The sequence below is a fragment of the Erpetoichthys calabaricus genome, chromosome 2, assembly GCF_900747795.2.
Source record: "Erpetoichthys calabaricus chromosome 2, fErpCal1.3, whole genome shotgun sequence".
NCBI lineage: Eukaryota > Metazoa > Chordata > Cladistia > Polypteriformes > Polypteridae > Erpetoichthys > Erpetoichthys calabaricus.
Window position 1 is genome coordinate 140,497,128 of NC_041395.2, and position 26,424 is coordinate 140,523,551.

The following is a 26,424-nucleotide window of genomic DNA, read 5'->3' on the forward strand; positions in this document are numbered from 1 at the left end:
GACGTTTGCTCCAAGATAAATTTAGTTTAGAAATAGAAACTAACTTTAAAAGATTATACTGTTTTAAACTATTGTGCTTAGGCTCAAGTTGGTTTTATAATTTTGACGGCTTCTGAGGTTTTTTTTTTGGTTTTTTTTTTATTTTTTGGTGGCTTACATCATTTTTTTCATTTAGTCTTTGATTTATCTTAAAACATGGCAGTTTGATAAAGATTAAGAAATCTTTGCAGCATGCTATACCTACACAGCAAAATGTAGAAGCAACAAGATACACCCATAACACTTTTTTTTTTTTTTGGCTCCGGCCATCTATACATAGTTGTGAAACTTGTATATAATGTGTGTCATAATGTGGGATAGTGATTATGGCTTTGGACTTCAAACCCTGAGGTTGTGGGTTCAAATCCCGCCACTGCCAAATATAATATACAAAATTTAAAGCACTCCAGTAGCAATGCACATTTAGTAGGTTTACTTAGCAGAATAGTAATTAAGTATGCAAATGCAGTAAAATGTTGCACAAGTTCCCAGACTCTGCTATCATAAATTCATGCTGAAATCAAAGCAAAAGTTACAAATGGTATATGCATAAGCATGCAACACTTTCCAATTTAAAAAAATTGCAAAATATGGCAAAAATAGAATGGGATTTTTTTTCTTTTTTTGAGCAAGCAAATGTGATTGAACCTGCCTAACAGTTGAACTCCTGACCACTACACTAGACTTGCTGTCTCAATATCAAAACTGAAGTGCTTGCAGTCCACATAGTGTTCACACTACAGTCCTCTTTCTGACAGTTAATGCCTTAACAACCCTTTGCACCACTTAATATAATTTTAGCCATAGTAAAGCGAGAATAAGATAAATGCACAACTGTTCTCAATAGCCCAGACTTAGTATATATGATGGTAGATCTTTGACTGTTTTGATTTCAAAGGTTAATGGCTAAAAACCACTGAGAAGTAAATAACTGAAGCAATGGTTTGGTGTTAGAAGAAAGGGTCAGTAGGTGTGCAAAGAGAAGAGCTGCAAAGAAAGGTGGTGGGAACACTGAGAGCTTTAAGGCATTTATTAGTTACAGTCTCACAAACTTTTTTTTTTTTTTTAAATTTTATTGTAATCATTCCATACATATAGATCACTTTTTACAAAAAATAGGATTAAAAGCAAATCAAACTCCACCCCTAGATAGTCACACAACTGACAAAGTATGTGACATTATTAACAGCTGATATATGTGATTGCAAAGGTAGGTAGGTGTTAAATACCCATATATTTAAATTATTAATAAAATGCTAAACAGTTTCCCGCAAACATATTTTTAGAAATGAAGGAAAATGCAATGCCAGTCTTATTTATTTTTGGACTTTCCTTGGAAACATGCCTCTAAGAGACTTGCGTCTGATGGTAGATAATCTGGCACCTTCAGTACATATAATAGAGAGTTGGAAGAATTTGCTGTTAAAGGGTGCACAATATTTCTCTGAAGTGGTAAAGGAGGAGAGATTGCATTGCTTAGTGGTATAGAACGATGGGTCATAGTTCGATGTAAGCACACTGCCCAGGAGTGACGCGCGCTGAGTTGGAGGTGTCTGGCCATTTTCGTTACCTTTGTCTATGATTCAAGCCCCCAGAAGGAGCAAAACAGTGATAGCAGTGTTTGTACATTTTTTAAGTGGTTGTCTTCACCTGCAGCCAGTCGCACATGGTGTTTTGTGTTCCTGGTGCCTCCTGGCCATGTGTATAGGCTGCTGAGTTGGGATGGAATGAAGGATAAGTTTGGTATTTTTCAAGTCAAAATGATTACTTCTTAATTATTTATGTGTAATAATTTGACACTTCAAAATTGTGTTTCAAAGTGAAGCATTTTTATACAGTTTTAAAATACCTTGTCTGTTCTTGTGGCTTACACGGAGATTAAAGGCTATCTGGCTCTATAGGTGAATGAAAAAGACTTAAAACCTAAAAAATATGTCCACTTTCAAGCAGCAAAATTTTACATTTTATATATCTTACACATGTTTATGAGACATCCTTGTGATAACGAAAAGGAAACTAGAAATTATTTTATCACAGATTCTTAACTCTTTTTCTTGAGATAAGAAAACATTGCCTTTTCGTTTGTCTGCTCATTACATTATTTAAGCTGTAAAGATAATTTGAAGTAGTGATTACAGGGTAGCGTGAATGGAATTGTGTATGGGTGCTAGTGTGGTAGTTCTTCCCTATGATGGGAAGGTGCCAGTTTCTTGGCTTTCACACAGTACCATGGAGGGAGAAACAACGTGCAAGATGATGTGTAGAGATGGTTTTCTTTTAAAATTACCATATCTCATAGTTTATTTGCCTTTCTTATTCCATTCTAAAGTGACATAGATATACTGTTTTACAATATTTCTGTAATCTGAAGACACATTAATATCCAATAACATTCTTGTCTTGAAAAATGGTCATATTTAGTATTTTTAAGCCTTTTTTTAATATTTGGACTCGAGCCTGTTAGACCAACACTAACTTCTCAAATTGCCACATGCTGAAGACAGATACTGAGACACTAGGCTCAAAACTTTTTTTTAACCATAACCTGTTCAGACAGGTGTGCCACATAATCTAATAAACATGCTTTGCTTTGAAAAGTTTCAGCATCATATCATTGTTGAAGTCTCTACCAGTGTACACACAGAGCCAAATAACTGACCTGATATATCAGTGCTAGTATTAACAGTTAGGCCCTATTTCTTTGATCCATTCTACCATGCAGGAGTTAATATTTTGATCAACACTGCAAGGACTTAAACTGCCATCCTATCCACATCAAATCCTTTTGGTAGAATATGGAGTGTATATGTGCTGCTTATTCACGTAATTAAAAATATTATTTTTAGTGGCATGTTTAATTATTCTATTTTAATATGTGACATTTTTAATGGATTTTAAAACTATTGACTCAAAGTCACTTCCTAAAATGTATTGCTTTTGTACATGCAATAAGGGAACTTAGTAAAGGAAAGTTCCTTCCTGCCTTAAAGTTAGCATCAGCAGGTTGCATCATCTGTTGCTGCTGAACTTCCCAGAAATGTAAGATATTTCTCCCAGTATTCTGTTTTACACAAGTGTCCAATCATTTCATGTAACCAGTTGTTTTGCTTCTGTATTTTTCTGGAATGTAACCTTAGAATGATCATAGTTTGTTACTGATACATTACGTTTTGTTTTTTTAAATGTGGTGCTAGTGTTGCACTTTAAAGAAATTCTGTCTTAAAGAAGAGTGTATCCCTAGCCAGTACTGCACAATATGCTAGTGGAAATGGCTAATGCTTGGTTTACATGATTTTATCCAATGAACATAGTTTGGAAATCAGAGTTGTAGTTAGACATACTAAGCAAAGTACACTATTACTCTGAATTTTTAACTTTATTATGCAGAAGACACCCACAAACATACTGGTTACTTGTAGCTGTGAGATGGTTGCTCTTTCTCTGTCTGAGTGTGTATGTATGTATGGGTGTGAGTTTGCAGCAATGTATACACTACTAGTCAAAGGTTTGGCAACATCCAGAATTTTTCATTTTATTTATTTACTTAATTAGAAATTGATACTCTGTGGCTGTTATTGTTTGAAATTGCCATTTTTTATTATTTACATATGCAAAGCCCATTTTCAGTAGCCATTCCATCAGTGTTCTAATAGTAAACTCTATTAGTTCACCTTTAAGTTTGTTATCTAGTCATTAAATGCTAATTGGTTATTAAAGAAACGTTTCTATTTGCATTAGCACCTCCTGTTATTTTGTTCACTTGGTTTGCAAGGTACTATCATTACTAAAGTTCAGTTTTGGATTCAAAAATGGTGAAAGTGAAAACACTTTCTCAAGAAACATTGCAGTCTTTTTTTTTTTTTTTTTAATTTTATTACAGAACGCAGGTTATACCGTGCAACACACTTGCCAGGAAATTTTAAAAATTTTATTTGAAAAAATGCTGTGTCTTACTGTCAGTTAAAAATTGCACAGGAGGAAAATGTGTAAATCATAATTTAGATATTCTGTGGAGTTCTATAAGGTGGAGCAATTTTATTATTATTGTTAAAAATACTGATTATTGCTTTAAATGGTTAAAATTACAGAACTAATAGCTGCAAATGAGGTGAACATTGCCCTATATTACTTAGACCGTTCCTACTGCGCTGGGTGGCACATTGGCCGGCAAGTGATTTGCATCAAACCTGGTCAGCAGCAGCAGTCTGTTTCATCCAATGCCAAGTCGACAACATAAAGGCCTTCAAAAAAGGTGCACCACCAGGTTTACCTTGGTCGCCCTTGCTTCTGTTTCCCTTCCACTGGCATCAACTGCATGGCCACTCTGGGTGGGCATTCTGGGGGCATGCATTCATTGACGATATTGGATAGGTGGCAAGTGGTGGTTCGGTGATTTACTTAATTTCTGACGTGGTCACAGTATGAGATATGAAGGATCTGTTGCTGTAGAATGTTCAGTCATTTCACAGTGGTTGCAGTTGCCTTCCACATTTCACTGGCATACAATTGTGGCCAAAAGTTTTGAGAATGACACAAGTATTGGTTTTCACAAAGTTTGCTGCTTCAGTGTTTTTTGATCTCTTAATCAGGATTTGGCCCAGAAGTTGATTGACAGCATGCCAGAGTGAACTGCAGAGGTCTTGAAAAAGAAGGGCCAACACTGCAAATATTGACTCTTTGCATAAACTTAATGTAATTGTCAATAAAAGCCTTTGAAATTTATGAAATGCTTGTAGTTCTACTTCAGTATACCATAGAAACATCGGACAAAACGATCTAAAAACACTAAAGCAGCAAACTTTGTGTAAACCAATACTTCTCAAAACCTTTGGCCATTACTGTAGATAGCAGCAGGAATAATAATTATCTAGAGAATAATATCTAATTCAGAAGGCAAATTTTAGTTGGTAGGGTGATGATGTTGGATTTCCAAATAGGCCCCAAGTGGCACATAATAGCCATTGCCTTCCCAATCTGACATGGGGTGTCTTGTTCAGACCCACCGTCTGTTGACACAGTGCTACTGAGGTAGGTGATGCGATCCACTTCCTCAGGCCGCTGTTGAATATGCTTTAAAGCTGGTCAAGAACTTTTTTTTTTTTTAAACTGCGTCCAGCTGCTGCAGCAGTTACGAATGGTATTATTCCATTTTTGATCTTTCTGGAGATATGAAAGAAGCACTAATAGTTTACAAATGCTTTCACTCTTGCACTTATATTCAGTGTAAGAAAGTGGTTAGAGACGATTGTAAATTTACAAGTTTACATTTTCACAAACAATAACTGTGATTTTAAATGTATTAGTCAAATTTCTGAACATTGGAATAACTTTTTCATTGAAAACTACTTAAGGAAATTAATTCACATTTTATTTATTTATTTTTAGGCCTTTTAGCAACTAGTTGTGGTACTTGGATTGCTCACAAGAAACACTGAGACGGAACGATGAGTGAATTAGAACAGTTGCGGCAGGAAGCCGAGCAACTGCGGAACCAGATTCGGGTAAATACATTTTTTTTTTTTTTTTTGCTTTAATTCTCCCTCCTTATCCCCAAACTCTCCCCAAAAGGTTATGTGGTTTCTTTGGGAACAATTTCAGTGTCAAAATTTGCAAAAAAAAATCTGCTTAGTTCTGGAGGATCTTTTTCTCTCAGCGGATGAATGAGATACCACTTTAGGATCCCATACTTCTGAAAAATGAAGTGCATTATGTTTTATTTATTCAAAGAAAAAGTGTATGAGAAACAAATTTAGATTCAGCAAATAAAATTGTAAGGGAATAATGCAAACTTGATTATGGTAATTGATTAATCTGGCTTAGGTGAGGTGTTCATTATTGTGTAATTCATCATTTCATATTTAACACAAGTGTGTAATAGGTTGAGTACAAGGTAAAACTCCAGCTTCACAAATTCTTCCCATGAATTATTTAATTTGTTTCCATGTGTATACTATAAGTCATTTTTCTGTTAATAATTAGAAGTGAAAACTTAATAGATTATGAACAAACAATGTGTCTTGCAGACAGAAAACTTGCAGTTGAGGCAACTCCACATGTTATGTTCCCATACATTCCATGTGTTAAGTCAATTAGTGTATCTACTTTATTTGCATAAGAGAGAATGTTAAAATAATAACTAAGTGGCAGATATATTTCAGCCATTGTTCATTATATATATATATATATATATATATATATATATATATATATATATATATAAATTCACGAAGTCCATGGCAAGCAAGACGCACACAAGACAGCCCCGCCCACCAACAATTCACTAAACAGCTGACCATGGCGCAAGAGCGAAAGCATTTGCCAAGAATGTGTTCATTAATCAAGAACAAAAGTCGGAGGTTTGAAGAAGATCACATACCGTCGTAGTTCTGACCATACACGATGCCGACTAGCGATACAGCAGCGTTATTCCCATGACCCGCCAGGCAGCCAACCAGGTAACCAAAGTCTTTGGGTTCTGGGGGGAGTATGGTTGCAAAGCTGAAACTGAAAGGAATTGACGGAAGGGCACCACCAGGTGTGGAGCCTGTGGCTTAATTTGAGTCAACACGGGAAACCTCACCCGGCCCGAACGTGGCTCACAGGTGCATGTGAACTGTAGCGTATGGTTGCAAAGCTGAAACTGAAAGGAATTGATGGAAGGGCACCACCAGCTGTGGAGTCTTTGGCTTAATTGGACTCAACACGGGAAACCTCACCCGGCCCGAACGTGACTCACAGGTGCATGCGACTGAGGCGGTGTGTGGAAAATGAACAGTCAACGTGACTCACAAGTGAATGTGGACTGTACACAGACAAAAGCAATTCAGGTGAGGAGTTGGGGGTGGACACATGAGCAGGCAGTGCGTACTGTACGATGACTAAGAGATGACTTAAGAAATCGGCAGACTAGAATGGCGGGGGCGGAATGGGCTTCAGATGATCAAACTTGCCTATCTAGAGGATGTAAATGTCCTAACATGGGTTCCGTAGGTGAACCTGCGGAAGGATTGTTACCGGTTGTGCCGACCCGTCGTTGGACGGTTAGGACCCGAAACCTCTCGGGCCCGCTTTCCCACCCTCTCTCCAGAGTTCCATCTTTGCATTCACTTACAGTCATATCCTCAAACCCACCCCATTTGGACAACTGTGTCTTTCAGGAAGTGTTCACCCATCAATACATAATTATGCGGCGTATGCTATGCCGCGGGTTGGCTAGTGTAAGATAATTTCATTGGTTCAAAGGTTTATGTAATTTATTATTCAACTTGGTGTATCTGTAATTGCTTTGGAACTGTTTTGGTTCCTGTACTGAGGTCTGAAGGCTGGTATCGATACTGAAGTCAATATTTTAGTACCGATCCACCTGGTGCCTATATACATGTGATATCCTACCTTTAGAGCCACTGCTTTGTTGCCTTTGATACCACGGGAAAATCCAAGCAACTCAGCCACGGCCTCAAAAAATTCTGGACCTCCGCCAGTCTGGTTCCACATTAGGAGCAGTTTAGTTTTACTAACAAATTAATTTAGGAAGGAGGCACAAATTAACTCCTAAGGCTGAACAAGCTTTGTTGCAAAAGGTTCAAGTAAACCCCAAGATAACGACAAAGGAACTGGAAATGAGTTGAACTACTATTAAGAGAGTCCATTGCCTTGGCCTGAACAGCATTCACTCAAGACCCACATAAAAAAACCCAGACTAAAGTTTGCAAGTGATCAGAATGACAGTGTCTTAGATTTTTGGGGGGACTATTCTGTGTTTTGGCCATAAAGATTAATCCTATGTATGGAGGAAGATGGTTTAGGTTTTTAAGCCAAAGAACACTATCCTAGCCCACTGTGAGTCATAGAGGTAACAACACCATGTTTGGGGGGTGTTTTGCTGGTAAAAGGACTGGACCATGACAGAAAATAATTACACCATAAATTAAAAAGGATTAGTATGGAAGAAGAAGGTTGAGGTTTTTAAGTCAAAGAACACTATCCTAGCCAGCTGTGAGGCATACAGGTAACAGCACCATGTTTGGGGTGCATTTTTTGGGAAAAGGACTGGAGCTTGTCAGAAAATAAATTACATCATGAGTAAAAAGGATTATCAAAAAATTCTGAAGCAGTACTTCAGGATGTATGCCAGAAAGTTAAAACTTGGTTGCATATTTGTCTTCCAGCAAAACTGTAATGCTAAGCATACCTCCAACTTAAAGACAAAAATGTTAAAGTATTGGGGTGGCCTTCATACGGCCCTAAATTGTGGGCTGAACCGAAAATGTGTCTCTGTGCAAGGAAACCTACAATCCAGATTTAAACCCATTCTAGCAGGAGGGATGAGCAGAAAAATGTTATTTGTACTTTGCAGTTTTTTTATTATGCTTTTTATTATCTGTTTCAGTATTATTGGCATTTTTGTTCTCTGTTTTGTTTCAGGATGCCAGGAAAGCATGTAGTGACTCCACACTTTCCCAGGTAAGTGTTTTGATAGCTTTATTTGACCTTGTTCATTAGCAGAATAGGTAAGTTTTATGACGATAGTTTATACAAGTAACACTTTACATAATAAACTGTACAATAATAAGTTGATTAAAAGACATTATAAAATGTTAATTTACTGTATAGGTTCATTTCCTAGCATAGTCTGTCTGGATTTGTTTGCGTATTCTCCCCAGGTTTGGTGGATTTTCTCTGGCAACAATTTCCTCCTGATTTGTATTTGATGCTTTTGGGCCAGGCTGTAGCAACCCAAAGTTCCATGATAGAAAAATCAAGTTAAAAACATTGATGGATAGGTAGATAATACTAGCACTGTCACAATTATTCAGTGTAATTTTGCAAAAAATTAGCCTGATCATATTTAGTTAACTGCCTAATAATCTCTGCGTCTCGTACAAAATTGCATGTTAGCATGTTACTATGCTCAGTACAGTTTTTGATTATCCTAATTATGGTGGAATAAGCACCACATTCTGCATAGGAAAGTCAGGGTAAATATCAGCTGAAAGACTCCTCTGTGTTGAGAGTATTTCAGTAGAAGAACTGATCAAATGGTTGGGTGTTCACTGTATAAAATGGAGATAATGTCCCACAGCAGCACTTGTTCCATGCACAAACAACTGAGGAGGAAACACTATAACTTCAATGTACTTTTCCCTTGCTTACCCAACAAATAGTGTTTCTTTTAGTGATATGAAGCTAATTAATTTGAGAATTTCTTACTAGCGACTAGTAAGGATGCCACAAGAACTGATATTTCAGTACTAATTTGGTGCCATTGTTTAGAAAACGTTTTTTTTTTTTTTTTTTTTTTTTTTATAAATAGTATCAGTAGCACCAAGAAAGTCTGTACTGCACTAATGTGTGACTTCATGTTAAACTACAAATATAAATGACTCACAGTATTGATGTAGTCCCTCTTCAACAAATGTCAAAAAGAAAATAGAGAGGTCTTGTCTGGAAATGCTTTTGTATTTGGGCAAGAAAATTTCAGGAATTGCACTTGTTTGTTTATTTTAAAAAAAACAAAAAAAAAACAAAACGCACACACACACACACACAGGCATATATTATTTCCACTTTTAACCCATTATGGAAATAATTCAGAAACAGATTTATGTGTGCTTTGTGAGAGAAATAGCATTATAGATCAGATTAGGTGTTATTATTTAACTTGTTGTCATGCATTTGGCTAGGATACTCTATGTACAGAAACATTTTTTTCAGTTCAGTGCACTCTTTGAGTAATAGTGGTGGAAAATAATTACATTTTGCACACAATTTAACTGTTCTATTCAAAGAAATACAAATGCTCGAGCAGCTCAAACCTTCATCCTGATGCTAGTCAGTAGCATGAATTTCTCAAGTTAACCATCTTCACAACACTAAAAGAACTATTGTAGAAAATCTAAGTAAGTGTAAGGTCATTTCATGCACCATTGGCTTGTCCATTGCTATACTTCAGTGTGCTAACCCATCAGGTGCATGCTTTGAGCTGATGCTATTGCGGAACACCATCTGTTTTTATACAATCATTTTCCCAGATTTTTTTTTTGTCTGTGGAGAGTTTTGCATGATATTTGTTAGGGACCTTCTCCCGCTAAATGTGGAGAAACTGCTGCCATGATTAGCCTACTCAAAAAAAAATATACACATAGTTGCTGTACGCAGGTGCGCAATGTAGAGGAGGAGCAAGAAGAACTTGTATAATTCAACCAAAATTATTTATTTATTGCATTAATTGCAGCAGCCCTAGTGTATATTCATTATTATCACTAGCCTGAAGTTTTTCACTATACCATGATACGGTAATTTAAGGACAATTTCTAGAATTTCATAAAAAATTTTTCCTCTTTAAATGCTAAGCTTTTGCACAGGTTGATTTACAAGTTACCAGTCATCAGAATAACCTGGACGGGGTTGTATTGTGCTTTGCATTACAATTTAAAACTAACAGGCACTTGTACCTTTTATTAATGCATTAACTGGAGGGAAGAATTAATGATTACAAAACACATATGATAAACAAACTTTCTTCCTGCTGTGTGTCTTAACAAAACTGTGAACTATACCTACCCGGTGATGTGGCTTAGACACTTGTCACCTCAAAGTATACATAAATACTTTCTTCACCTCCTGGCTCTCATTTCTTAGCAATCCTTTTGTCCCAGCTCACTGTCCAACTCTGCACTGCTTTCTCCACAGACCTGTAAGTGACTTTAAACCCCATTTCAGGATCGCTCATGGCCAGGCACTGGAATTTGAGATTATGGGTGAATTTATGTTTACTCCAGAGACACTGACTAGAATTTTATCCTGTGGGTTTTTATGTTTCAGAATTACTCTGCCTTTTATTGGCCTTAACAAACCAGATCTGCCATGCAGGCACCACATTTCGTGTTCCTCCAGGCTGGATGTTTGAAAACGGGAAACATGCCCTTATCTCTTACTGTTACTGAGGACTATGTGCTACCCCTACAAGGCAGAGTTATTTCCATCTCACATTGTTTCTCAGGAAAGACTTGGTTTTCTATCTTCAACACATCCTAGGAGCCTCTGTACTCTTACATCAGTATGAACGCTCCATGCTATCCTCATCACAGAAAGGCATTTTGTGTAAAAAATATTTCTTCCCCGTGCTACACTGCAAAAAATGCATATGCAAAAACTTTTTAAATGGGAATTGTTTTGCTTTTATTTAGCAAACAAATCTGCCAATGGGGTAAGCAACATTTACTTGACGAGATTTCCTAAAATAAGCCAAATAAATGTAGAAAATGAAATTTTTTGATAAGTCAATAATTCTTACAATAAAGAAAACAAAATTTAATGTCGTTATATAAATACTTTTTACTTAGATTTGCTTAGATTTCATTTTTTGCAGTGTACCTTTGTGCCTTAACAGCTGATCACCCATTTAAACTGCATTGGAGAAACTAAAATTGATGTCAGAAATTTTCAAGCTTGTAGTGATACATTTTATCAATGTGTTTTTTTTTATTTAAATATATGTGCTTCACAAAATTCTCCCCTGTTTAGAATTCTGCTTAATTTTTCATTAACAAAAGAACAAGGATTTGCATCTTTATTTTTGGACTGTTCACATTTTATTACAAGTTATACAGTATTATGATTCCTTATTATAAGCTTCCTTGGTCAGTTCTAATGGAAAATTTCCCAATTACGCACTAAACCATTTTAAAAGAACAAGGATTTGCATCTTTATTTTTGGACTGTTCACATTTTACTACAAGTTATATTCTGATTCCTTATTATAAGCTTCCTTGGTCAGTTCTGATGGAAAATCTCCCAATTACGCACTAAACCATTGTAGAAACTAAAGATTCATCAGATATTAGACCTGCAGTTGCCAGTTATATCCTTCACACATCATTGAAACTTGTCTGAATTTTGTTAAACAGGAATTCAATCAAAATATATAAGAAATACAGTCATATGAAAAAGTTTGGGAACCCCTCTTAATTCTTTGGATTTTTGTTTATCATTCATTGGCTGAGCTTTCAAAGTAGCAACTTCCTTTTAATATACGACGTCTTATGGAAACAGTAGTATTTCAGCAGTGACATTAAGTTTATTGGATTAACAGAAAATATGCAATATGCATCATAACAAAATTAGACGGGTGCATACATTTGGGCACCCCAACAGAGATATTACATCAATACTTAGTTGAGCCTCCTTTTGCAAATATAACAGCCTCTAGACGCCTCCTATAGCCTTTGAGGAGTGTGTGAATTCTGGATGGAGGTATTTTTGAGCATTCTTCCATAGAAAATCTCTCCAGTTCAAATAAATTTGATGGCTGCCGGGCATGCACAGCCTGCTTCAAATCATCCAGTGATATTCAAGTCAGGGGACTGTGATGGCAAATCCAGAACATTGTACTTCTCCCTCTGCATGAATGCCTTTGTAGATTTCGAACTGTGTTTTGGGTCATTGTCTTGTTGGAATATCCAACTCCTGCATAACTTCAACTTTGTAACTGATGTTTGAACATTATCCTGAAGAATTTGTTGATATTGGGTTGAATTCATCCAACCCTCGACTTTAACAAGGGCCCCAGTCCCTGAACTAGCCACACAGCACTACAGCATGATGGAACCTCCACCAAATTTGACAGTAGGAAGCAGGTGTTTTTCTTGGAATGCGGTGGTGTTCTTCCGCCATGCAGAGCGCTTTTTGTTTTGACCAAATAACTCAATTTTTGTCTCATCAGTCCAAAGCACTTTGTTCCAAAATTAATCTGGCTTGTCTAAATGAGCATTTGCATATAACAAGCGACTATTTGTGGCGTGAGTGCAGAAAGGGATTCTTTCTCATCACCCTGCCATACAGATGTTCTTTGTGCAAATTGCACTGAATTGTAGAACGATGTACAGATACACCATCTGCAGCAAGATGTTCTTGCAGGTCTTTGTAGGTGATCTGTGGGTTGTCTGTAACCATTCTCACAATTCTGCGCATATGCCGCTTCTGTATTTTTCTTGGCCTGCCAGACCTGGGTTTAACAGCAACTGTGCCTGTGGCCTTCCATTTCCTGATTATATTCCTTACAGCTGAAACTGACAGTTTAAACCTTTGAGATAGCTTTTTGTAGCCTTCCCCTAAACCATGATACTGAACAATCAAAGGGGAGCACAACTTGAAATTGACCACCTTAAATACCTTTTCTCATGATTAGGCACTCTCATGATTAGGCACACCTGTCTGTGAAGTTCAAGGCTTAACGAGCTAATTCAACCAATTTGGTGTTGCAAGTAATCAGTATTGAGCAGTTACATGCATTCAAATCAGCAAAATCACAGGGGTACCCAAATTTTGCACAGCCAGTTTTTCACATTTAATTTCATACAACTAAATACTGCTTCACTAAAAATCTTTGTTCGAAAAACACCCCAGTACTCAGATGTTCCTAGGAAATGAGACATAGGTATAGTAAATAGAAATGAGATAATCTTAACTTCCTTTCCTTACATTTAATTTACTTGCTTCCACGACTGCTTTACTCATTGAACTTTTTGCATTAGCATCAGCATTTGCTTAAGTTGTGTGGAATAAACTGAGCTTATTTTTTTGAGTTTCATATATCTAGAAAAGAATTTAGATTTACCATTCAGCATTAGGTAAACTATGTCGTAATGCAGTATTCTAATTGTATCTATTTGGAGTATTCATTTTCAAAAAATTTTTTTATAATTAGATTACAGCTGGCCTGGATTCAGTGGGCCGAATTCAAATGAGAACACGTCGCACTTTGAGAGGCCATTTAGCCAAAATCTATGCGATGCACTGGGGATCTGATTCTAGGTAATTATAAAATGTTGTTTTCATATTTAATGCCATTTATTTTATTAACATCCATATTTCCTATTTAAAATGTTAATTTATGGGCCTTCACATTTGGAGATATATGGGCAAGTAGTCACATTGTGAGCAAACTCCTACTCTTCTGTCTGTTTTTGATCTAGTATAGTTAACACTCTAGAGTCTCTCTTAAAAGGTCATACTTTATAAAAAAAAAAAAAAAAAAAAATTGATAGTATAGTTTCTTTAGAAGATATTTTCAGCCATGTGAACTGATGAACCATTGAAAATATTTAACTTTTTTGTTTTCGTCATGTACTGTGTTCTGTAAGTGAAGCCTGATACTTAATATCAATTTTAAAAATGTTCTGCTTATTTATCCCTTTCTTTTGAAATTTAAGTTTCACTTTAAATTTCGGGGAAGTCTTTTTTGTGCGTTGGTTTTTGGGTCATTTATAACCACATGATTTATAATATAACTTTTAAACTGAATGAGGTGCATATTTTATGATCAGAAACATTGTGAAGCGGGCAGAGTATTTTAATTAGTGTCCTTTAATGTTGACTAACAAAACCCTTTGCAGGACAGTTTATTTTCTTGTATTTCAATAATATTTACTTAACTGTATTGCATCTTCCCTATTGCAGGCTACTTGTCAGTGCTTCTCAAGATGGCAAATTAATTATTTGGGACAGTTACACCACAAATAAGGTAAATTTTATGAAAGTGTCAACTAACAGATCTGATCATATTTATGAATTACTGAACTTGCTGAAACAGAACACTATATATAAATTTTAATGCGTATATATCTTTGGAATTCAAAAAAATGGTTGTTCCAATATACCTAGAGAAGTGTCAAATGTGTGACCCTGTCTGACATTAAAAAGTATGTTTTCATTTATAATTCTGGTTCTGCAGCTAAATGGCATATAAGAAAAGGAAACAGAGCACTCTGTTAAATCTGTCATTTTGAGTTAAACCAGCATAGGTTTGTCAGAAGCAATTATTCTGTCTTTGGCTTTCATTTTATTTTGGTGTGCTAATAATTTTAATTAATGTTTGTTACATGTTTTATATTGCTATTTTGATAACATCATTATTAATAATAATTTACATTTATAAATCAATTTTCTTTTTGCATCTATATTTTGTGTGTTTGTTTTCCAGTGGGTGCTGCCATTTTATGTGGTTCTTCACATAGATATATGTACTATGTGTTTGTCTGGTTGCTGTGATATTGCATGGTTGCCTAGGCATGTGATATACGTGCTTTGCGACCTTCGTCTTGGTAGCCACATATATAACATGGCTGCTCACACTAAGCAAGCATTAGAGCTTTATTTAAAGGAAAGGCGTTCCTGTAAGTCTTGTTTAAACAAAGTATTTAGGGAAAGACTGTTTGGTTTTGACTTTGCTCTTTGTAGTTGGTTATCAGTTTGAAATTTTGTGCATCAATCCCTACCTTGCTTCCTGACAGCTTTTGTAATAAAAATCAATGTAAGACCATTCAGACCATTCATTATTTTTCCCATAAAATCTACAAAGTTTGGACACACCTAGTAAAATGATAGTTTTGTAAGCACAATTAAGTTATTATAACAAACTCTGCAGAAAGCAAACTTAAATGTGACATATTTCTGAAGAATTTCAATGCAGTACAATTACTGTTAATTTATTGAATTTATAAGATTGGAAAAAATAAAATAGATGTAGCATATACAAAACTTTGGGGACTTGCAAGGAGATCCTATAATGTTTTTCAAGTCTCTGAACTTAAAGTGTGCAAAGCAATGGCATTTCTGCTCCAAAGATGTGTGCAGTATGGTTTAGCCTTTTGAACAGTGTTCTGCTTATTGCAAAAAACAGTGATTTTTCCACTTAACCTAAGCTGATCCAAAATTCAGCCTTACTAGCAAGTAAATAAAAGTCATCTGGTTTAGATAAATCATCTTCAGTTAAATATATATAAAAATGGATTGTTTTGACTTTGGAAACGTATTGTTACAACATACACATCAAAAATACTGAATGGATAATATGTATACAAATCTTTTGTCATGCAGAAAATTGTGATGACTTTCAAGGGAATTAAATACTTTTGTTTGCCACTCACTGTATGTTTCATCTGTTCCCTTTTAATTTATTATCCTTACTTGCTATGAAAAATAAGGGTAGCTAGCAAAAACTAGGAAAGGAGATAATAGGACCACACCTTACAATTAAAATCTAAGCACACATGCTCATGTTCATTATTTCCAAGATGAACTTCCTATGATGTGGGAAAGCATGCTCCTTTCAGTATAGTGTGGTGGAGAAACAAAGCACTGTATCACATGTCTTGAATCCTGGTTTGATTCCAGATTGGAGGTGTGTTTTTTATGTAGTTGGCATGGTCTTACATGTGTATGATTTTTCAAGAATTCTCTTTGCTTCTAAATATATGACATGAGTAATTGAAAAATCAAAATTTATTAAGTGTACCCTATAAAAAGGATGGTAATCCATGTTCTCTTGTGATGTTTGGGTATGAAATTTTAGAGCCAATCAAGGATAATTGTTTTATTCTTTTAAATCTTTTATTGTGTATAATGAATGTGATTTTTTTTTTTTTTTTTTTTTTAAGTATGTTTATGTGAAAGTTTGTATCTTTTTAGATGCATGCTATCCCACTGAGGTCATCCTGGGTTATGACATGTGCATATGCACCATCTGGAAATTATGTAGCCTGTGGTGGCTTGGACAACATATGCTCAATATATAGCCTAAAAACACGAGAGGGTAATGTTCGAGTGACACGGGAGTTGCCAGGTCATACAGGTAAATAATTTTTGAAGAATCGTATTGTGAGTAATCAGATATGATGGCAGAAAGAATGTTTATTGTATAATTTGATGCCTCCATTTACACCATAAATTACCATACCAAACCTTTATGCACTGCTAATAAATGCTGTTGTTTAAAAATGATGTGTATTAATTTGATTTGTATATTATATTGAAACAAGTAGAAAAAGATACCAAAATGAACATAAAATTTAATAAAGAATACCTTCACATTTTATAACCATGGTTTTTGTCTCCTGAAATTAACAATTTTTTTTTTTTCCCCAGGATATTTGTCTTGTTGCCGATTTTTGGATGATAACCAGATAGTAACAAGTTCAGGAGATACAACCTGGTGAGTAATGGATATTTTTGTTTCCATTCAGAGCATTAAAACAAACTGCAAAATATTTTAAAATAGGTTAACATATTAATTAGCTAGCTTACTTTGCAATGTATTCTGTGGGTACAATACGGACTATATTTTGGAAGCAGCCATAATTACAGAATTAGTTGAAATTTTAAAACTCGTAAAACAGAATATGGGACATTTAAGATGCTGTATAATAAACATTTATCTTATGTGCAGTTTTAGGAGTTCATTTTAGCTAACATAATTTTGACATACTTCATAATTAAATCTAAACAAGGGTAATCATTATTAGGATTAAAATTTATATGTAGGTAACATGCACAATTTTTTTTTTTTATACAAAAGCTTTGTGCTTTCCTTAAATTACTGATGTTACTTTTTATAAGTTGCCTGTACTGTTTCGCTTTTCTGTGTGGATTGTTATTAGACTTGAATCAAAATATCTGGACTATAGTTATTTTATAAGCAACACAAGGGTTAAATAGGATGCCTGCTTATTTATTTTGTCTCACATAGCATCTTCCATATTTAGATTTAAGTAATACCGAATCAGATCTTCAGAGCTTAATATTTAAAAAGTTCATTCTTTTCTAGAAGATTTGAGGTTTACGTTTTTGCTGTTCTGAAGTGATCAACATAAAGTATTTTGCAGGTAAAAATGCAAAGAATCACATAGCTGATGTAGTTTATACTCAAAGGTAGTAAGACGCTCTAGGGCATTGCATCAGACAATCCGTACTGATCTTTCCTACATAGCAGACAAAACACTACTTTGTCAGGTTGCTTATGGCCCATTAAATACTGTAAATATAAATACTTTGAATATTACCTGAGCTTCTCATCTGATGTGTGAGGAGATTGATAGTGTCTTTGAAATAATTTCCAGTAGACCGTTTTGATTGTGGAGTTGATCTGACCAGATTAGGTTGTCTTCGATGGAGAAATCATCTCAACTTCATTAACATCAGTGTTTTATTATTTGGGCACTGAATAATTACCTCTTGTTGGTGGATGGTACAAGCTGCAGAAAGACCTTAGTTCTGCTTTAGGTTTAGGCTATGTCTCATTGCACAACTTCTGTAGTGATTTTTAGTCATACAGTCATTTACATTTTTTTTGTGAGTTGGAGGCAGTCACAATGTAATGTGAAATTCTCAGTGACTCTGTCCAACTAGTTTGTGAATCGCCCTGATTTTGATTTTGTGTTAAGCTTCAGGAGTCATTTGAAATTCAATTTCAGAAAATCACCCAGTGCTTGAAATAAAAAAAGAAGCAGTCTGATATCACAGTCGACGTGGAAAGGCGAGTCACAGCCCATAGTCTATTCTCTTTCATACAATATTACAAAAGCTGACCCCCGTGCCGATGACCTGTTGGTACTGCTGTGCTGAGTACATTTTTAGGTGCTGGCTGTTCACACACCTCTGCCTTGGAAATCACTGGGAGGCCATCTGGCTGTGTGCTGATGGACTTTTGTGGTGTCACAATTTTGCAGTAGTGGATGCTGTAAGATATGTGGCCAAAGAACTAAGGAATATAAGGGCTGTACTATGTAATATTGACCACAATTTAAATGAATTGGTTAAAAAATAAATGCTGCATCTGATTACCTGTTTTTACATCCTGCTAATTACATTCAAATGAAGTTGTATCGCTGTCCAATTTGGCTGATCATTTGGTGGGTCAGATTCAGGTACATCATTGCGCATCTCTTCAGGTACAGACGGGCAAACCATGACTATAGAGCAGCACGTTAAGAGTGGAAATGCATTCTATTTACATAAGCAAATTCATTCTTGTAAGGTGCCTTTATAGTGTAGTGATGGCACCGAGTGCCACAATGGATCGATTCTCTGCACTTTATGTGGCTATTTGAGGTGACTCGCTATCTTTAAAAGAACTGCTTGCCTTTGCCACACTAGTTGGAAAAAACACCTTCCATTTTCTTAGGTTCCGCAGCTACTATATTTGATGTAATGCCAGCTTATTCTTTTGGTGAATCCTCCCAGGCCGATGTAACTTGGCAATAGCAATGTGTGGGCAGCTGACTGCTCCAATTACATTTGGAAACCAGACGTTGTAGCGAATTGTGCTTTGATCTTTCGCAGTTCAAACACAGTGTAAGGAAATCTTATATATCTGGATGACAAGCAGATAATACCATCTTATACAGTTGGCATAGCGTGGCTCTGTGATAAAGTTTGTGAAATAACCCAATCAGTCAGCAAGTTCATGTTGAAAAGCTCCTGTTGTTAAAAACCTGAGAGTGGACAGAACTTGCAAAGAAGCAGGTAGAGCACAATTCCTCAAAGTGTACCTTTGTAAAGCCGGCACCAGTTCAGCACACAGCTCCAAGATAGATAGATAGAGGAGAGCTCTTGGAAATCCAGATTGACTTAGAAACCAGTCATTGTCTGTTAAAACATGCACTCTTCTAATTCTTTCATTTGCAATGTTGTCTAACAGCGCTAATGCAGCTATGGCTGTTGGAATAGTTTGGCCATTCTATGCACCATTATATTGTTACAGAATGATTACAATCAAGTGAATTAAATTTGTAAACAATATGCAATTAATTTTGGTGTATTTGATAAATCTCGCGTCATTGATGGAAATATAAAAAAGAAAGGTAAATGACACTGAAAAAGTAGCACTGCTTTGATGCTGGGTGCAGCCACTTGTGGAAACTTGCGTATTCCCAGGGTATGGCTGGCATGAGAATGTGCCTGGTTTTACGCCAAGTTTAGTTTTTATACATCTCGAAGTGAGCGTAGAAATGGTCATACACAACATTTTTGTGCATATGCACCATTTATACATGAGGACCCTGGTGATACTTTGGAAATGTTTAACTGAACTGGAAAATAATTACTCCGTCATCTAATTCAGCATACCCTGCAATTTCTAGTTTTGTATGATATGCTCAGGCGATGAGGCCAGCAATGCAATTGTCCAGTTTTTTTATTTGCTCTGACTTGGAAGTTGTGAAATGCAACATTGGCTTTCGTTACTAATGTCAACCAGAAAAATTAGTGATCTAAAAGCCTCGGTAGTAAACCCTTCATATACAGGGAATTTCAAGGACAACATCATACACAGTGTAAAACATATATTTACAATGAAGAGTATTAACACTTTAATTTCTCACAAACAATCAATAAATCATAACCTCCATGCGGATCCATTTGAGGGAATTGATATCTATGCTTTGAACCTCAAGGACAAACCTTGGGAAACCAAGACCACTCCTTTACTCTGGGCAACATGTACAACGTAGGCTCTTTTCCCTACATCCCCCAATAATTACAGAGTCCACCTGAGTTGCTCCACTGAATGTGTCAAACATTGAAAAGCTACAATCTGGATAAAATCCATTTTTGGTTAGATAGTGGTCCACCACTGCCCCCAGTGCTAGGATGTGGTTCAAACAGAAAAATATACAGGATTTCTTAATATATGGGTGTGGTTCTTACAATTTGGTTGCTCTCACATTGCAGTTTCATTCCTCCTGCTCCACTTGAAGACCGTTTTCAAACAACAGCAGAACGAAGAAGCTTAGAACATAGCATAAGGATGTAGGACTATATCACTGTGTTGGGGGATTTCAATAGACTTGTGCTTATGTGCCATATCTTGTCATCCAGCTGTGAGATGAGTCTGTTTTTCCAGATAATCCTACATGAATTTGTATGTTACTGTCTTTTCTCTCCAGTGCTTTGTGGGACATCGAAACTGGGCAACAGACTACCACTTTTACTGGCCACACTGGTGATGTTATGAGCTTGTCGTTGAGCCCTGATATGAGAACATTTGTTTCTGGAGCATGTGATGCCTCATCAAAACTATGGGATGTTCGTGATGGAATGTGCAGGCAATCATTTACAGGCCATGTGTCTGACATTAATGCTGTTTGCGTAAGTACTACAAATCATTGCAATTTTAGTAATGTTATACAAGGGAAATGTGCCTATGATCTGCATGAATTTCTAGATTGTGTTCCTACCAGATGCAAGTTCAAAATCTGTTTTAAGGTCACCTTCTTGAAGATATTGTATAAGTGGGATTGTTATGTAATAATAAATCATCGTGAATCATCTGTCTGACTTATTGTACTGCTAAGTATTTGCTACATGAATCCATATTTGGTAGGACATATTGTTGTGGGGTGTGACTGATTTTTATAAAGATTTTCATGGGCTGTCATGCCATTTTTGTTAAAATGGACTCAAAAAATATGTAAAAAAGCAATAACACATTAAACTTCTTAATAAATCATGTAATAATTCTGGCAGTTACCAGTGGTATGTAAACAGGATAGTCTGTTAACAAAGCTACTTTCTGTGTGTCTTTGAACATGATTTGTTGGATTTTTTGAAGGTAGTTAAGACTGAGGAAGACATAAGTACATTAGATGGATGGAAAGAAAGAACCAACTTTATTTGTTGCCACAGCAAAATTTGACTTTTTACAGAAGCTCAAATAAATAAATACATGGATACATATACACACACAACATAGTGTGAACACACAGTAGAATGACTAAAAAGAAAGAAAACTGCTGACTTGATTTCTGATCGGTTATTCGTTGGCTGAACGTCTCAGTGTTAGTGTGTCAGACACAGGATGTGCAGAATTGTTCATAATGGCGCTCCGTTTTGTTTTAATTCCCTCTTCACATTCCAGAGGGTCCAGAGTGTGTCCCTGCCCTTTTAGTTTGTTGATTTGGTGGGCCTCTCTGTTACCAGCCCAGTACACTGCAGTGTAGAAAATTGCACTGGCCATCACACAGCGCTAGAAGAAACAACATTAATTTGAGTTGTCTTGGGCCACACACACTTTGACAAGTTAGTGTAGAGCACCCAATATCATTTAAAAGCCATAGTGTTTAGCAAAGGTGGTTAATTGTTTTAATATTTGCTGGATTTAATTGATCAAAGTAATTTGTAAGTCACAGCCCTAGCGGAGAGTAGCAGAAAATTCCACTACTGCAGCCCTGTACAAGTTTGTTGGCTCAGCCCATTTTTATCACTGAAGTATTTGTTTGTTTATTGTTTTATTGGAGTTGTCCCAGTTCCCTTCTGTAATATGGTTTTTGCATATGTGACTTTATTTGCTGTGCCAGGCTGTAATCTTTGGGCTAAACAAACTCATAGATGCTAGACTGTTTCTTGTTGTTTTTTTGGTTTTTGTTTTGCAGTTCTTCCCCAATGGAAATGCCTTCACCACAGGATCTGATGATGCGACTTGTCGGCTGTTTGACCTGAGAGCTGACCAAGAACTGATGATGTACTCGCACGACAACATCATCTGTGGCATCACTTCAGTAGCGTTCTCGAAGAGTGGCCGACTCTTGCTGGCTGGCTATGATGACTTCAACTGCAATGTGTGGGACACTTTGAAGGGAGAGCGTGCAGGTAAGTCCAGTCCAGCCCAGCCTCATTCCCTAGCCAGTTGTCCATCGTGCATAGGACTTCAGATGAGTTTCTGACTTTTGACTTCTTGTTCTTGTAGGAGTTCTAGCTGGCCACGACAACCGTGTGAGCTGTTTAGGAGTTACTAATGATGGTATGGCTATAGCCACTGGATCTTGGGACAGTTTCCTTAGAATCTGGAATTAACTAAGAGTGGAGAGCAAAAGGTTACCTGCGTATCCTCCACTGAGATCGGGGAGACAATGCTGCAGCCCTACAGCTGTGAGAAAGTAACATTCTTTCTACCTTGTATTTCCAGGTGAAGTTTTTTCTATTCACTTACTACACAGAGCTTTCAGTAAATAGTCCAGTCAAATGAAGAAATGAAAATGTACCCTGGCAAACCTCTGACTTTTGACAGGGGCTAGCATGTTACCGTGGTGACCGAGAAGCTAGGAGCCAGTTATTGTTATAAATATTTTCTATTATTTCTGTTTTGTTGGAATCCCAATCAGTTCCTTTTTATTGCGCCCCCTCCCCTACCCTAGAGATTGGTCTGAGAGTTCTTATTTCTGCTCGCCTGCTAAATATCTAACTTTTTTTGTTTTGTTTGTACATAACTGAATGTACACATAACAGCAGCCAATCATTTTACATTTGTTTGTATGTAAAAAGAAAAGAATTTTATGCATTTTTTTAATGAAACATTTTTAGCTTGTATTTGACTTGAGACATCACACTTTGGTTGTGGATGATTACTGTTAAACAATTTCTTAAAAATTACTAATCTTGGGTAAAGATTAGCCTTAGTTTCATTCATGTTCATTATTTTGAGCTTCTTTGGTTTAATATCTGCTTTAAAGCCAAATCTGGTGGTGCCTCTTGGGTGATTGATCTGTATCAGTATTATTTAAAATTCTCCCATTCTAGCCATTGTTCGAGTTTTAGTTAATTTTCCATTTATTAGTCTCAAAGAGAGAAACTTTTTTTAACCACAATGCAGCTCCAGACAGACTTTTATAACAAGTTGAATGGCACTTTTGAAAGACTCCTTTCACGGCATCTGCTTCTGAAGTGCTGGTTTACTCGAATCTGTGATCACTTTACAGTATTGTCATCGGAGGGGGAGTGATGGCAGCAGAAGGGGCACTGGATTTACATCCTTCTGGATTCGGTGCACGTTGTGCGTAACGTTCATTTTCAGTATCGTCTCGTTGAGTTTGAGCCCACATTGGTGTATTTGAACCCATTTGTTGAGGGTGCTGGGTGATTTTTGTTCTCTGACACACACACACACACAGACATTCCATTTCCTGTTTTTATTTTGTGCATCCAATGAGTACAACATAAAGGGGGCTTACTTACAAGAAGAATGCTGCAATAAAAAATGAAATGCGTGCAGCGGTGCCTGTGATCTGTGCACGAGTGCTTGTGCGCGGGGTCCACCATGTCCTTCCAGTGGCAGAGCGACGACGAGAAGACAACTCTGCTTTCTTGTCTCGTACTTCATGTGCTCTTCCCAAACAAACGTCTTCTGCTGCCATCATTGAATGAAGTGCCAATGCGCTCAGTAATTAAATTCCTAATGTGAAAGGTGCCAATGGTGAAAATGGAGATCGGTGTGGGTAAAATGAGTAAAATAAAAAAAAAGGTGACCAAAACAAAAACGAAACACTAAGTGAACATCTTTGAGAGGCATCCAACAGATTTGCAAGTTAAAGCCGAGTAAATGAAGACGATGATATGCAGTACGTTGTTTTGCTTTTCCGATGCTGAATGAATTCTATACACAGCTCTTTATGTTCATTCAGGCCACATTTTCTGTAAATTATTCTATCAACTTGAATAGATGGGTTACTTTCTTCAGTTACTACTAAAATGTTTTATTGTATTTATTGGTTCTATACAAATAATTTTAAAGAACATGTAGTGAACTGTTAGTTTGAGTTGTGAATTTTAGCCTCACCCACCCAGTACTATTTTTTTCCCCCCCCAAACATGTATACGTATACATATTTTGACAATAGAATGTGGTTACCAGAAAGATCTTTACCAGTGCTGTATAGTGTATTGAGACAAGTATTAGTGTTGAAAGAACTCTTACTGTAACGTGTGGTCAAAGTACATGCTTTGTTTTGCTTTATCTATAATTTGTGCCAAAATGCCCCAAACACCAATCACACTAGCTCTTTAAAAATCCTCATTCTGTGTCACATTTGATTAAACCTGTGTTGTATTTTTATTTTATTTTTTTAATTATTTTTTTTTTGCTGTTGATTACATACAAAGGAAACAGCAGAAGTACTAACACCAGTTCCCAAATAATATTTATCGAAAGTAAAGGATTCAAATGCCTGAACGTTTCATGAGATGCCTAACACTGGTGCCTAAAGAGCGAGTGCCCATTTCTCTGAATTTCTGCTTGGTGCTTATTGTGAATGCCAGTCCTCTTGAAAATAACGACAAGCGTATGCCTTTTAACTAACATCGCCAAACCCAGCAGGACCCCTCATCTTCTGAGTGTGAGCATGTGGGCTTTTTGTTGTTTAAGTTTTTTATTTTTTTTTTATTATTATTATTTTGGGTTTTACCTTTTTCAAATTTTTATCAGGCCAGTTTGAAGACAAGGAGTCTTTTTTTCTTTTTCTTTCCCCCCTTCTTTCTGTTTTTTGTTTTCACTTCTTAAATGGATGTGACAGTACGTCTGAAGGCATTCCAATATTCTATTCCAAAAGAGTAGCTTTTCTGAACTTCCTTTGTGTCCGAACGTCTGTTTAGTTCCATACCAAGCGCTATGCTATTACGATTACTCCCTGAGCAGTGAGCCATTTTGGAAATGCCATGATCCCTCCGGATAAAAGGAGACGTCTTTTATTGTAAAATACCAGGCAGGCAATTACTGCAGTGTTTCTGTGTAAATTGCAACAGTATTAACAATTAATATGAAATAAAAATATCACATTAACTGTGCCTGTACAGTACACAGAGCATTTTAATTTTCTTACTGTTTTTGAGCTGGGACTTGCACTCTCAAAGTTTAGTAACATTTAAACTACCCAAATCTTGTATATTAGTATTCCTCCTCCCCAGTAAAAAGGCATTTTTGTTTTTGCAAAATAAAAATAAATAAATGGGCATTACACTTAATGAATTGAGCTGTAGGCCTCTTAATATTTAATTCCATGAGAAAATACGTTTTTTCTTGTTGGTTGATTACATCCGATGAATTGGTACTAAGCATTAACGGCATTCACCAGCCGAGGAAAACTGAGGAGGGCAGAAACTTTGAGGGGGGAACTGTTTGTCCTGGCTCAACTTGCCATTACTAGTGTTACGTTTTGTTACCACCGCATTGACACTGATTTTTAGTAATAATGCACTGCCTTACGGCTCTTGTATGTATTCCAACAAAATGTCTTAAGTTTTCAGTTCTTGAGCCAGTCGGAACCAGGGACTATGTGCCATGCGTTTTCTCTTACAGTGCTAATGTGTGAAACTATAATAATCACTTGCTATGAGAATTTTGTTTATAGTCCTTTTTCACACAATATTTTTTCTTTGTATTTGTACAGTGGCTCGGTGAAACTGATGTTGCCATGAATTGATATTGTAACCAATAAAAAAAAGCTTTTAACCAAGACTCTTGTGTTCTGTGGTTTTCAACAAAATGGCTTGCCGTCTTTAAATATTCGATTTCCCTTTGGAGTGTACAGCTTGTGTGAACCCTTTTGTTGGCTTCTTTATAAATCAGTGTGTTCATTTTAAAAAAGCATAACCCAAAGTTATAAATCTGAGCATCAGTGGCTGCCACTGAATGAGCGTGTCATTTTAAAATGTGTTTCTATTTGGATTTCACAGAAAGTAAGCAGAACTTAATTTGAGAAAACCAGATGCGAGTTGCTTTCACAGCTCATCTTACTGGGTTAGGTGGTGAACTCCCAAGAATGAAACATACAAGCAAAA

General features: G+C 36.3%; 1 protein-coding gene across 2 annotated transcripts in view; it reads left to right on the forward strand.

Moving 5' to 3' along the window:
- LOC114646404 (guanine nucleotide-binding protein subunit beta-4) overlaps positions 1 to 26,101 on the forward strand; it is a 184,057-nt gene extending 157,956 nt beyond the window's left edge. For both annotated transcript variants that reach the window (XM_051923988.1, XM_028794581.2), the window contains exons 2-10: positions 5,425 to 5,540; positions 8,464 to 8,502; positions 13,748 to 13,854; positions 14,500 to 14,563; positions 16,510 to 16,672; positions 16,966 to 17,032; positions 20,763 to 20,964; positions 22,248 to 22,464; positions 22,562 to 26,101. In XM_051923988.1, the coding sequence (XP_051779948.1) occupies positions 5,484 to 5,540; positions 8,464 to 8,502; positions 13,748 to 13,854; positions 14,500 to 14,563; positions 16,510 to 16,672; positions 16,966 to 17,032; positions 20,763 to 20,964; positions 22,248 to 22,464; positions 22,562 to 22,668 (1,023 nt within the window). In that variant the 5' untranslated portion in view covers positions 5,425 to 5,483 and the 3' untranslated portion in view covers positions 22,669 to 26,101. The remainder of the gene's footprint in view (positions 1 to 5,424; positions 5,541 to 8,463; positions 8,503 to 13,747; positions 13,855 to 14,499; positions 14,564 to 16,509; positions 16,673 to 16,965; positions 17,033 to 20,762; positions 20,965 to 22,247; positions 22,465 to 22,561) is intronic.
- The last annotated feature ends 323 nt before the right edge of the window (positions 26,102 to 26,424 follow it).